Source organism: Anomalospiza imberbis, chromosome 6, assembly GCF_031753505.1.
Source record: "Anomalospiza imberbis isolate Cuckoo-Finch-1a 21T00152 chromosome 6, ASM3175350v1, whole genome shotgun sequence".
NCBI lineage: Eukaryota > Metazoa > Chordata > Aves > Passeriformes > Viduidae > Anomalospiza > Anomalospiza imberbis.
The window spans coordinates 25157267-25171492 of NC_089686.1; the positions used below are offsets into that span (position 1 = coordinate 25157267).

At 37.1% G+C, this 14226-nt stretch overlaps 1 protein-coding gene across 4 annotated transcripts in view; it reads left to right on the plus strand.

Annotated features, from left to right (window-relative positions):
- RALGAPA1 (Ral GTPase activating protein catalytic subunit alpha 1) overlaps positions 1 to 14226 on the plus strand; it is a 130229-nt gene that overhangs the window by 66779 nt on the left and 49224 nt on the right. For all 4 annotated transcript variants that reach the window (XM_068192910.1, XM_068192911.1, XM_068192912.1 and 1 more), the window contains 5 exons: positions 1936 to 2046; positions 3002 to 3070; positions 4324 to 4458; positions 5190 to 5373; positions 13073 to 13937. In XM_068192910.1, coding sequence (XP_068049011.1) covers positions 1936 to 2046; positions 3002 to 3070; positions 4324 to 4458; positions 5190 to 5373; positions 13073 to 13937 — 1364 coding nt within the window. The remainder of the gene's footprint in view (positions 1 to 1935; positions 2047 to 3001; positions 3071 to 4323; positions 4459 to 5189; positions 5374 to 13072; positions 13938 to 14226) is intronic.

The following is a 14226-nucleotide window of genomic DNA, read 5'->3' on the forward strand; positions in this document are numbered from 1 at the left end:
GTTGCCACTCAAGCTTGAGCATTAGAATCTAAACCCTGCTTACTGTGCTCTTACAGAGTACTTTCACAGCATGGAGAGAGGCTGTCTCATGAGGGATATAAAAGTAATGATAGTCTTGTCATAAAGTTTGTGAAGATTTGGAGATGTGAGATGTTTACTGTTTTGAGCTAAAAGTCACCAATAACATGAAACTGCATCCACTGAGAAATAGGGAAATTCAGAAAAAGAACTAACTACCCATTGTGTACTCAGGTTTCCATCTCCCTGGATGACTTGCAAGAGCCATTCATAATCTTTCCTTTTGCTTACATAGATACCACAAATAAAAAATGGTAATTAAAGCTTTGTACTCCAGGCTTTTCCTTCTGCTTGTACCATTGCTTTTCAAGACTTTAAATGTAAAAATTGATAGCTCTGCTTTGATAAGAAGCACTGACCCAGAACAGAGTCTTCTTCCAGTGTATTTTCAGTTTAAGTTTTTGCCATTCAAAAATTTTATTCTAAAATCTTTGTTTTCTACTTAGGCTTCATTGCCCAGGCATTTCAGCTTTCTTAAAGGTTTGGGTTTTTTAGGTTTGTGAAATGCATCTCTCTCTGAAGGGTTAATAGAAGTGATCTGAGTAAGAAAAAAGCCTATGAAGCCATGGAAGTACATCTAAGTGTTTTTACAGCATAATTGCCCTTTTCTGAGTTCAGAAGTAGAGAGCCATTTTGCAGCACATACCTGTGACAGCTTCACTGCTGAATATAGTGAGATTGAAACAAATATGTTCTTAATAATGCAGGAATTCACTTGTAATATTAACTTTGTCCTTGTCATTTGCTGCATATCTTAATGTTTTAAAGCAAGTGCAGTGAAGTTAAAAAAAACTCAATTACATGTCTTGTGCATCAACAATTTAGGGAAGCACATCCCTTTATTTAAATTCTGTTTTTCCACTTAGGAGTGTAGAACAGGGTGTGCATTCCCTCCTAAGACTGGGAATTAGTTGTACAAATTTGTTCCCTTCTGCTTTGGCCAGCACAGTAACTGTGGAAGGCAGGCTGCAGAGCAGAAACCTTCTCCTGCCTTTAAAAGAAGAGCAGAGTTAAGCACAGAAGCCAAGGTGAACTCATTTCCATTCCAACATGCGCTGGCCACAGCAGTCGCTGGCAGATAGCAGAGCAGTTCAGCTCATGTTTAGTACTACAGGCTGTGTTTTGGGCATGTGGCTCTTTGTCGCCCTGATTTTTTAAGATTTTCTAAAGCCTTCTGAGTTTCCATTCTTGTAGAGAACTTTCTCACACAACTTTCTGTAAACAACCTATTGTTTTGCATTCCTTCACAGAGGCGGAGAAATTTGATAGACTGGTAGTTTGTCCAGTGTTGTTGGAGAGGTGGCACGTTCACCCTCCAATCCACTGGCACCTTTTGAAAACTATAAATGATTGGAGTCAGAGGAAATAAATTAGTCTCTTCATCGTGACCAGAGCTGTGGTGCATCGTTTTTCCTTGTGTCCTCTGGTGACAGCTCTTCACCTGCCTTGATTCTCAGCAAAGACCTCTGATTTCAGAATTGGATCCTTGGGGGTCTTTGCAGTAATTCATTAATATTAATAATCATCAAGAAAACAAGAAATTAATCCTTTCTTCCTGACTTCATGATATTGTACTAACCAGTCTGAAGTTAGTTAGGAGACACTTCTTCCCTTCCTAGTGTGCAACTCACTGGATATCTGTCCTAAAACTTTGGTGTTAGCTGCTAACATTTGTTTGTGAATCTAAAGTAGTTCCTTTTGAGTTTTGTAAAATTTAATTCTGTTCCTCTGGTAAATAGATACTTAGGGAACTATATGTTTAAAACTATGAGTGAAATTTGTGACCACCCTACCACCTAGTGTACTCTTACATGAAATAATTTTGTCATTGTTACTGTGCTGTGTTCCCTTTTCCAGTTTCCCAATAAAACAGTAGCCCAAGTTGCCTGCAGTATGCTGAACATGCTGATACATTATGTAAATAGACTTCAACTATATCAAGCTGATTCACCTTTAAGAATTATTCAAGTAAGTAATTTTTTAAATTGAAATTTTCAATTATTTTAAATGAAACACTGCAATGTATTACCCTAAAATTAAACACCTGAATACTGACAATTATGTTTTGCAAAACACTGAATTAGTATAAACATAATTTTACTTAGCACTAGCAGCAGGGAATTGCAGCACACTTAACTTCCTGACTCAAGTATTGACATGTAATGTGTTTATATCATGCCTGTTTTTTCTCAGAGAAAAAGTGTCAAGAGACTGTTGTCAGGAAAGTATAATTTTTTTATTAGTATTAGATATCTTCAAGCATGTTTATTTAAGTTCAGGAAGAAAATGGTTGCTTAAAATATGGATCTGTAACGGTGTTTTGCATATCCATGAAAGACTTCCAGTGTAAAGCAAAAATAATGTTTTGAATACGCCTCCCATAACAAGGAGGTAGACTATTGCCTCTGTGAGTCTGAGCCACAGAGAAAATACAGAGGGCTCCCAGGTTCTTTTCATGTGAAAGCTTCTTAAGAGATACAATAAGCATTTCTGTGCTCCTCTGGAGACTTATTTTTGATCAAATAGAAACAGGGTGTATACAAATTCTAGTTGTTCTCAGAAATAATGTAACTCAAATAGCACCATACACAAACCAGCACCAGATTTCTTCCCGCATCCTACAAGTGTGTTGAGTCATGTTCTTTTTATGCCTGAATATTTGAGGTAGCTGTGTAATTTCATTGTCCTTAATGCACCTACATCAGTCAAACAGAACATACTCCTTCAATGTATTCTTCAAAACTCAATTAGAAATGTTTTTATTTTAAAAAAATTGTCAAGGAATACTGTAACTTGTCTCAAAATCATTTCAATAGAATTTAACCATGAATCTAGTATCGTGTTAGATTTACCTGCTTAAAAAATTATTTTAAACTTAAATATTTAAGTTCTATTTTGAATGAAATATGGTATATTTCCCCAGATTCTGATAGCAACTATTACACATCTGCTACCCAGTACAGAAGCTTCCTCTTATGAGCAGGACAAGAGGGTAAGTATTTTTCATTTCTAGTACTTTCTGCTTCCTGAAAGCTGTGTCTCTTCTGAATTAGCTTTGCCGTGGGGCTTATTAGGCCATTCAAATTCGGGCACTTTGGTGCAGTTTGTTGCTGACAGCTCCATCATTCTGGGCTACCATTCCCACAAGGAGCTGGAGTTCATCTGTTGTTCATTTTGGTCTTCAGAGCTCTGTTTCATCTTCTGTCTCTGTTTGCAAGAAGTCAGGGGCTGTTGTAGTCTACACTCATAGGCCAAGCTACCCACATTTCCCTTGAGGATGTTTTCCATAACTGACCAAGTTTCCCCATGAACTACTGTCAATCATTGTACATGAAATATCAAATTAAAAATTATCTGTTTTGACAAATGTAGTCCTAATGGGTTTCTGAAAAATTGGTTAAAAATAAAAAGACTCAGTGCCCTTCATCATTAGGTTTATTGTACTTTTGAGGGACAAACTTGGAATGTATTATGTGAAATGAGTATATTAGGTAAATGGATTTTTTTAAAGACTTCTATTTACCTTGAGAAATATTTTGGAGAATCTTGCAGATATTTATCTGAATTGTCTTCTCTTCCACAGCTGAGTTTTAAAAATCAAAAACATTTATTTGCTCTGTAAGTTATTGATGATTTGGTGTGGATTTGTGTCTTAATCTAATTCTCTTCCAGAGTCTTTCAAAACATCCCAAGAGGAATTTGATTCTTTTGCTGAGTAACCTACAACACAGAAAGCAGTTGGATTTCTTTCAGATGATACCTAGTGCTGCATAACATTATTGATATGTTGTAAAGTACATTCTGTGTTATTTATAAAGCACTAAATACTGATGAATTAGTTCCATTTTGTGTTATCCTTGATTCACTTTACAGTGAAATTTATGTGCAAAATGGCACATAACCCTTAATTTGGACCTGTGTTATCTGTCATTTTAAAAACAACACCCTACAAATCAATTTTGAAACTGTGGGTATCCTCTTAAGTAGAGTATCTGCTCACAGTCTTACCCTGATGACAAACTGTTGAATGGATGGCTTTTGTTAAATACCTCAGTAGCCAAAGTTTTTACTGATGCCATAGGTTTTGAAGCTACAGTGGTTAACAAGTGGGACCTGCCATTACAGAAGAAGGCTGACTTTACTGAATTGAAAAAAGAAGGCAAAACAGAGAAATCAAGTAAAGGGATAAATATGAAGTAGCAGGTGCTGGCTTAATTGATTTGTAATGGAAAGTGTTTTTTCCAGTTGGTGGTTTCTTTACTTCTGTGCTTATTGGATTGGATAATGGCCTTGCCATTGAAGACTTTGCTGCAGCCTCTTCACACTACAGGAACAGAAAATGATAAGACTGAAAGATCAGTTCTTAATTGTATATATAAGGTACCTGTTTCTTTGCTCACTTATTAAGAATTTCTATGTATGGAAGGTAGTGTCAGTTTCCATGGAAATGAAGGCAAAAGTTTTCTGTAAGCTGACCTCCATTCTACTCCTGAATATAGATTGCTGATTCAGTTCTTGCATGTTTCACTGCAACAGCTTGACCTTTGGTGTATTTGGAGTAGTAGATTTTGTTTTACATTTTGGATGGTTAACCAAGCCCTTTTTTTTGTATGTCATGTAGATTGCAGATGCTTGTATTGTAGAAGGCTAACTATACATTTAATACAAAAAGATATAACTTTGACATATCAAGCAATTTCATTTAGCAATGAGCAAAGCAAAAAGCACTAACTTACAATTACTGTCTTTAGAAACACTGGAGAAAGGGGTTTTTATCCTTTTTGCAAGGGAAGGGGATTAAAACCTCTAGCAGCTTAGACCTAGCATATGTAATTAAAGAAGATAGGAGACCTAAAAATAAAGGTAGCTTAATGCCTTTTTGTAAGTTTTGTTTCATTACTGTTAAATTCCACTTGCGTGGTAATAATTTCTTTGCAGGCCAGAGTTTGTTTCTGTAAACATTAAGCATCTAAAATTTTCCAACATTTTGTCATGCCTGCCTTCTAAGAAATAGATTCTTAAAATGCAAATAAAAATAAACTTCATTTCTTATAAAAGTATAAAGTATAAATTTCTGTAGTTAATGTAATGAAATTCTGCTTTTGTTCTAGGTTCTGCATGGATGTGTCTATGGGTCTCAGTGTTTTAGCAACCCGAAATATTTTCCTCTAAGCCTTTCTGATCTGGCATGTATGGATTATGATCCTTTTATGCATTTAGAGAGCTTAAAGGAACCAGAACCACTGCATTCTCCAGACTCAGAGAGGTCTTCTAAGCTTCAGCCAGTTACTGAAGGTTTGTCTGATTGCCTAAATATATTTTCTTTCAAAAAAATTTTGTCTAGGTTTTCAGTGTTGAAGTGTTGGCCTACAGCACAGGTTTTCAGCTATATGTAGACACTAGGTAAGAACCATTAGTATGGAATGAGCAAATGTAATTTTGAGCAGTTGCCATTTGATTAACTGAAATAAGTATGTTCTGAACAACACCAAGATCAATATGGTATGGATTCTTCTGTACTCTGTGTATCAGCAGAAGTGTTAAGTACTGCAACATGGATAAATGTTGCTTTTCATTTTACTTTCAGTAATTTAATTTGATTTTTTCCTTATTTTGCTCCTTACTCTAGGAGAATTTTGGATTTTTGTTCCTGTTTGACATTGCAGTATTGAATGCTTTCCATGAATTTTTTTTAACCTATCATCATTTGTTGTTGATCTCTTTTTACACTGCTTAAAACAACAGATTTGTTTAAAAAGAGAGAAATTTTCTCTTATCTGGTTAGAACCTTAGGAGACATGGGAATTAACATTTTCTTCTTAACTCAAAAATAAAGAATCAAGAATCTAAGCTACAGAGGACTATCATGTATTATGCAGTGTATCTAGTAAATATCAAATGGCTACGTAGGGAAGAAAATTGAAAAATATGAGATTAAGATATGAGCAACTCTGTGTAGTGCTATTCTGCCTCTGTATTAAGTTGTTCCATTTAGGCTTTTTTAAGGTATTAAGAACCAGATAAATGCAGCAGTTCTTTGTAGCAGCTGTGTGCTAACAGCAGGTGATTTTGTGGTCTGTAGTGACTACGTGCTGTTTTTTATGTAGAGAAAATGACTAATCATTGTGCCCTTGTCTAAGGCATGCTTCATCATCCTCAAGTACTTTTTTGGCCAAAGAATTCTAAACATAGAGCTGTCCCTTAATAAGCTCAGTATTGGATTGAACAAGTCTGATCTGAGAACTACTGGCAGGAGAAGCTGTAATTATTAAATTTACTGAAGAATGAAGCAAGGTGCTATAGTTGGCTTTTCGTCAAATGGCTGTGGCCTTATTAGTAAAAAGTAATCATCTGCAGGGTCAGAATGAAAGAGGCTCCGAAGGATTCATTCTGTCCTAATTACAGTCTCACCTATACATATTATGTAAAGCTAATATTTAAAGCATTTGCCAAAATTTACTTCCACTGCATGTTCTATTACAGTGTAGTGAATTGTAGTAGCTTTTTATGCCTGGCATCTTTTGTATTCCATAATAATCTGTAATTATGGGTTAGAAGCAAATGCTGTGTGGCTTTTTTAATCTGACAATCTGAAAAGACAACCCTGAATAGATTTCTCTTTAAATGAATACAGTTGCACAAAGCCTTAGCATCAATATCTTCATTTTGCATTTCCAACCATGATCTTTTCTTTTATGATTTCTTGTTAAATTTCTTAATAAAAGTAATTTCAGATGTTCCTTTTATCTCTCCAGATAAATTAAGTTTCAGGGCTCTGGAATTGTAAGCTAGACTGTGAAATTTAATTGGCAGACTACAGCATTATAATGCAACCCTGGTTCTGCAACCTTGGCACTTCTAGTCCCCATTGCCAGGCAGAGAATAAAATTGGCAGTGCTTAACCGGTTGCACAGCATCTGTTCTCCCTGGCATTGTTGGAGGAGTGAGAGGAGTAAAACTAGTGGATAACAACCAGTCTGGGTCTCTGTCAAGACAGAGGGTCAATTAGTACAAGCTAGCAGCACAACACTATGCCAATGGGTCAGCATCTTTTAGTAGAGTGAAAGGGCTATCAAAGTATCTTTTTGAAGGAATGGGAATGAGCAGGGCAGAAGTTACAGAGAATTCAGAGAAGTTCTACAAAAACAGGGTAGGAATTGTGAGACTCTATCCTTAGGTCACAAGCAAAGCTGAAAATGCTGAAATGGCAGAATTCTTAAGACAGGGTGCTTTAATGGATGTGATTGATGTACCCTGTTATGTCTCCATTGTTCGAGGTCAGATCCATCACAAGTTTTGTGGATACTTAGCCACAGCATAATGTGGTATGAGACCAAGAAGATACAGGACTTAGAGCAACACAGCTGTGTAGTGGAGACAGGATCTGCCGAGAGGTGTGGAGCAAGCCATGCAATAAACAGCAGGACAAAGACTTCTTAAATCCTCTGGGAACAGGTGTATGTCGAGAGAGGAGATGATTAATGGCTTCTCTTTTTCAGTAACTTTACGAGTTCTGTCACTCACAAGGAAGCTCTTAACCTAGTATTATCTGTAAAATTGTCTTTGTTCTGCTTTCTGTAGCTGGTAAAGTAGTAGATTTTAGTATGAGATATACAAAGAATAACTTTAAAATTAGGTATAAAGTATATTAAACTGTTACATTTAAACCAGAATGAACTTTTAGCAGCACTCAGTAAGGAGATCAGTAGGAAGCTTTCATTGCATCATCAGAACTTGCAGTCAGCAGGTCTGTGATGCTTTCATACATCTAAAGAATCCCTGGGCTTGTCTGTGTGAAGGCTGATGAACTGTTCCTCTAGTTAGTGTTGGCAACAACCTACTCTAGCTACAGTAGAGGCGTACAAATGGTGATGGTGGTGTTTGACCCTGGCTGGATGCCAGCTGCCCACCAGTGCTGCTCCATTATTCTCGTCTTCATCTTTGCAGGGGAGAGAAAATATAAGGAAAGGCTCATGAGTTCAGATAAAGACAGGAAGAGATCACTCACCAATCACTGGCATGGACAAAATAGATTTGACTTAGGGAATTCATTGAATTTATTACCAAGCAAATCAGGATAAGATAATAAGAAATAAGACCAAGTCTTCAAAACATCATACCCCTACCCCTCCCTCCTTCCTGACCTTAACTTCATTGTAAATCTCTACCTCCTCCTTGCCCCTAGTGGTGCAGGGCGATGGGGATTGGGGGACTGCAGTCAGTTCACCACACATTGTCTCTGCTGCTCCTTCCTCCACAGGGAGAGGACTCCTCATACTCTTCCCCTGCTCCTGCATGGGGGCCCTCACACAGGAGATTTCTACAACACAAGTCCTTCCCACAAACTACTGTTCTTCATGAATGCTCCACTGTGGGTCCCCTCCATATGGCTCAGTTCTGTAGGCTCCAGCATGGGTCTTCCATTGAGTCACAAGTCATCCCAGCAAGCCTGCTCCAGCATGGGCTCCTCTCTCCACAGCACCATAGTTCCTGCCAGGAGTCTGGTGCAGTGTGGGCTTTTCACAGGATCACAGCCTCCTTTGGGCATCCACCTGCTCTAGCATGGGATCCCCAGGGGCTGCAGGTGGATATCTGTTCCACTGTGAACCCCCTTGGGCTGCAGGGGCACACCCTGTCTCACCATGGTCTGCACCAGAGGCTGCAGGGACTCTCAGCTCTGGTGTCTGAAGCACCTCCTACTTCCTTCTTCACTCACCTTGGTGTTTGTAGAGTTGTTGCTTTCACATATTCTCACTCTGCTCTTTTCTGGCTGCAATTTCCTTTTGCCCAGTAATTTTTTTTTTCCTTCTTAACTCTGTTATTCCATAGGCATTACTTCCATCACTGATCAGCTCGGCCTTGTTGAGCAGCAGGTCCAGCTTGGAGCTGGCTGTCATTGTCTTCATCAGACACAGGGGAAACTTCTAGCAGCTTTTCAGAGAAGCCACCCCTGTAACCCCCACCCTACCAAAACCATGTCACACAAATCCACTGTTCTAATTAACTGCACCTAACTAGCCAGCTTAGATGTTCCTAAGCCAACCTGGACTGCATAGTGCCACAACCTGCTAACGTACTTCTGAACTTTTCTGTTTCATTTCAGGACCATAAACATATATGACAGAGAATTTTTTTTTTTTTTTGCTATTATAGACAAAAACATTTTGAAAGCTGTTCTTCATAGATCACAGATCTGTTGGAGGTAGTTGTGTTTGGAAGGTTCTAGTAACCTTACATGGATACAGTGGTCTATCAGTTATTGATTTGATTGATTTTTACCCCATTATTCATATTTCTCCAAACATATTTAAAAATCTTTTGCATAGATTGATTTTTTTTGCAATATTTTTCAATTTCTAATGAAAAAGTCTTCCCTGCCTGTTGTCTAGTCTTAGCTTTTGCTTAAAAAGTAGAAATATAAAATACTTTTCATATAAGGCTTTGCTGTTTGCCATTTTACTGAAAGGACACAAAATGCACACTTTTAAAAAAATACTTTGCACAGAGTGCATCTAGATTAACACAGTTTGTGTTTTGTGGGGAATATTCTAGAGATGGGTTCTCCTTTACTGCATGTCTGTGTAGCTGAAGTTTAAAATTAGAAAGGAATGAGGCTAGCTTAAACTAAGGTAAAATACAGGAAACTAAGCTAAGAGGAACACTTTTAGGCTCCCTCTAAACATAATGAAAAAAAAAAAGTGTTTTTAGAGAGCGATTCACCCCATTGAGATTTGAGATTAATCAGTCTGTACAGGTCATCATTCTTTAGACAGCTGAAAGGATAAGGAGAGTTAAATTCCCCCTTCACTCATTACTTTTTACTTCTACTACATAATAATAGTTGTTTAAAGCTGTTCAGCCAAAGTTGAATTAAAAAGTTAGCAGCACATCTTAAGGAAACTCTGGAATCCTTAATTCATGCCACAGATACAAATTAGTAGTGATGGACCTTCAGCCTTTCCACAAAAGAGGTAATTTCAGGATTGAGAAAAATAAATAGTATAACATGCTTCTTGTAAATTACCCAAAGATCATGTACATATTTAAATTACATTGCTCAAGCCAGAGGCAAGTACCATTATAAAGAAAGCAGCATTCTCTCAGGAAGACAGGTCAACAAAGCAGTGAGCTGGACTGTCTTAATGTGTAAAAATGACTTAATTTGTAAAATTTGTGTTAAAGCTGTGATGGCTTGCATTATTACTTATTTTCATTTGCCCTCCAGAAACAAAGAGCATGGTTTAGATACTCATTTTAAGGTTTTAATATATTGAATGTCCAGTTATTCCTGATTGAGGAGATGTGCATCTAGGAATAAATTAAGTTGCAAAATTAATTCTAAATTTTTGTAATTTCAAAATGGCTTGGGATTTTCCCTTTTTTATTCCTGGGGAAACCATCATCAAAATCTGTTTTTCTGTGTGGCAAAAATATTCCAAGATTACTTTATTTTATTTCAACATAACAGGTTGCATCTTACAGTCTACTTTTCAGTATGCTTCTCTTGATACTTCTAATTCAAGTTTCCTGTTGTGTCATTTTTAGATCAACAGCACTGTATTCTGAGAGAAGACTCAGATGTAGTGTTAAAATTTTATAAAAGAAATAATGATAGATTTATGATTTTAATTCAAGTGCAAGGTTTTCAGGGCAAGGCTGTATTAGGACTGAGAATGGATCTTCCAAATTTAAATTAACTGTTCCCCTCTTTGTATCACTGTGTTACCTCTCTTTTCCATATGTCCCTTAGTCTCCTAAGGGAGTAAATTCACATGCACAGGCACAAAACAACTGTGGTCAGTTTGAGATCTTCAGGGCTTGCCACACAACAGTAATAGTAATAACATATGCTAGAAGGTCTTTATGTCTTCAGGTTTCTCAGCAGAACTTAATAGGGGGCATTTAACCTTTATAAAATGGGACTTCAGGTATCTGGAAAGCTTGAGTGTCTCTGCTCCTGGGAACCTGAGAAAAGTATTACCTTATTTATCTCTGCAGTGACAAGTGCTAAATACTTGGTATAAATATCCTGATAAAGATGGGCCACCCTCTGCATTGTCTAGGTGTTTGTAAATAATGTGCTGATAAATGGTTCTTCGAGCACCCAGCTTATTTTCTCTTTGTTTTGTATAAAATCTGCTTCCAGTTTCTTCTTGTGTTTCAGCAGATGGCACTATAACTTAATTTCCTTGTCTGCTGCCAGTATCTGGACATGTAATTCAATGTCACTGAATGTTTTTGTATTTGTAAATTTTAAACCTCAAGAAGCATAGATGATAAAAATATAATCTCTAATTTGCTTGTATTAATTCTCAAGGCATTAATTTATTAAAATACTTGCATAGATATGAGTTTTAGAATTGTGTAAATGCTATGTTGATTTTGCCAGCTATTAACTGGATGAAATGTTTCCCTGTTTGCAGTTCAGATGTAGTTCTTCCTAAAGGAAGAGACTAGCCAGAATCCCAAACATGTCTTACATGCTGTACCCAAACCTTTTGGGAAAAAAAAAAAAAGGCAAATACATACTACCTGTTTAGTTTTGCAGTTGCTGAATGCATCCATCTTCAGAAACTGAAGATCTATAATGGCAGTCAGTATGCATCACAAATTAGCCTTTATTTTTCCAGTTAAACCAATTAAGACATCTCAAACTGAGAAATTTGTTTTTTATACATTAGGTTTTGCAGCTTATGAATATCCAACATAAAGGAAGATGAATTAATTATACTTTACTTCAATGCCCAAGAGGTTACATATTCTCAGTAAATACTGAATGAAAAGTAACGTCATTCAGAACATTCTGGTTTGATGGATTTTGGTGAGAAGGAAGATAGGAAGCGTTTGCAGCAGTTTTCACTGTTTAATGTAATTTAAAAGACATTATGTAATCCTGAGGAGTACAGTTTTTTAATGTTCCCTTTGTAAATCCCAAATTCAGGGCATCCATGCCCAGTTACAAGAGAGAGGATACAGAAAACAAGTATTTTGCCATTTTGATCTTGTTCCCTCTTCTGCCGGTCTTATTCTGCAGTGTAATATTTTTGTGTTGGGTTCTTCAGTGGGTCCCCTGAACCAGCTGACAGTTGTCTGCCTGAGAGAGTCACTTTGTCCTGCTCATGTACTTCATGTACTTCATGTACTGTGGACTTGATAAGAATAATTCAATAACAATATAGTACTGCAATGGCAGGGTGTGAAATAAATATAAAAAATACCTTTTGTGAATTTAGACAACATAATGTGCAAGTGGAAGTTATGCAGCAAAGAAGGAGGTGGCAAAAACCGTATTGAAATACCAGTGCATCTCACAGGATGAATTTCACATAAGATGGGCGCAATTAACTCTTCTTTCTCCCTCCCAAGCTTTTCTAATCTGAAACTTCTTAAAATGCGGTTGTGGCATGAGATTTCATTTTTGAAAATTTTGATAATGTTAGATCATGTTCAATATAGACAGCCTTGTCTTTGATTTTGTACTTTCAAATTATCCAGTGCAATTCTCAAGCTAACCTACATCTATATGCTCCCCAGGGAAATTAAGATGGATTAGACCTTTTGTGCATCTATCTTCCTTTGTATTTCTCAGTGTAATGATGTGTAGAAATATAAAAATACCCTGCAGTTGGAATGGACATCTTGCAACACTGTTAAGATCTCTACTTCAACAGCAATTCAAGATTTATTTTTACTAGATAAGAAATTGTGTATTTTAGAACAGTGCTGATAACAAAGCTGTGGCAAAGGAAGTATAATCTGTAGCCATTGACATGACTGTAAAATAATGGAGGTGCTTCTTTAACTGTTTTAGGATTTTTTATCCTGTTTATATACAAGAGCAATGGTCATCAACATACATATTTTTCCATTACTGAGTTGCATGTATCCTCAGCTTGCCATACTCATTCTCTCAGGAAGAGACCAAAAGAAACACATAAATCTCAGTGTTGTTTTCTGAACTCTTCTTTTAAAACCTGTGCTCTTTGTCTTGCAGTGAAAACTCACATGCAACAAGGATTAATTTCTGTTGCTGCTCGTACTGTGATAACACATCTAGTCAACCACTTAGGCCACTATCCTATGAGCGGAGGTCCTGCTATGCTGACCAGTCAAGTGTGTGAAAACAATGACAATCCATACAGTGAAAGTCCTGAGCTTTCTCCTGAACTTTTTGAGAACCCAAATCTTCAATTCTTTGTGTTAAACAATACTTCCCTGGTGTCTTGCATACAAATCCAGGCAGAAGATGACATGCCTGGGGGAGGACTGTCTGCTGGACTTGCATCAGCTAATTCAAATGTTAGAATTATAGTGCGTGATCTGTCTGGCAAATACTCGTGGGATTCGGCCATTTTGTATGGACCATCGTCTTTATGTGGATCTTCACAACAAGCATCTTTTGCACTTTCATTATCTCAGCAAGATAAACCAGAAGATGCTCTTTCATCTTTTGAGCATGTGGAGGATGTATCTGCAAGAGATGGAATTACACTCCAAGTTAAAAGGAAATTTAGAGACACTGTACCAACATGGGATACAATTAGGGATGAAGAAGATGCTCTTGATGAGCTACTGCAGTATTTAGGTGTTACAAGCCCTGAATGCTTACAGAGAACTGGTGTTTCACTCAACATCCCTGCTCCTCAACCAATCTGCATCTCAGAAAAGCAGGAGAATGATGTCATCAATGCAATTCTGAAACAGCATACAGAAGAGAGAGAGTTTGTTGAAAAGCATTTCAATGATGTAAATATGAGGGCTATGGAGCAGGACGAGCCAACCTCACAAAAGCCACAGTCAGCATTTTACTACTGTAGATTACTTCTCAGTATACTAGGAATGAATTCATGGGATAAAAGGTAAAACGACTCATATTTTAAAAACTTTTTTTAAGGAACTGTGCTGTTCTTACCTTGATAATAGAGTTTGTTAAGCCAAAAATATTCCAGGCCAGCTAACAAAAGAAAGGGAATGTGCATCTGAGGCCTAAATGGCAGCTTTCTTCTGCTTTTCAGCCTGTCATTTAGAGAGACAGAAGGGAGGAATCTGTTGCATTTATTGTGATTCATAGTCTTTCCTTAGAAAGTGTTGGAAGGCAAATTGAAGGAATCATGTATTTTCTTTGCTTTCCATGTATGTTGCTGCAAA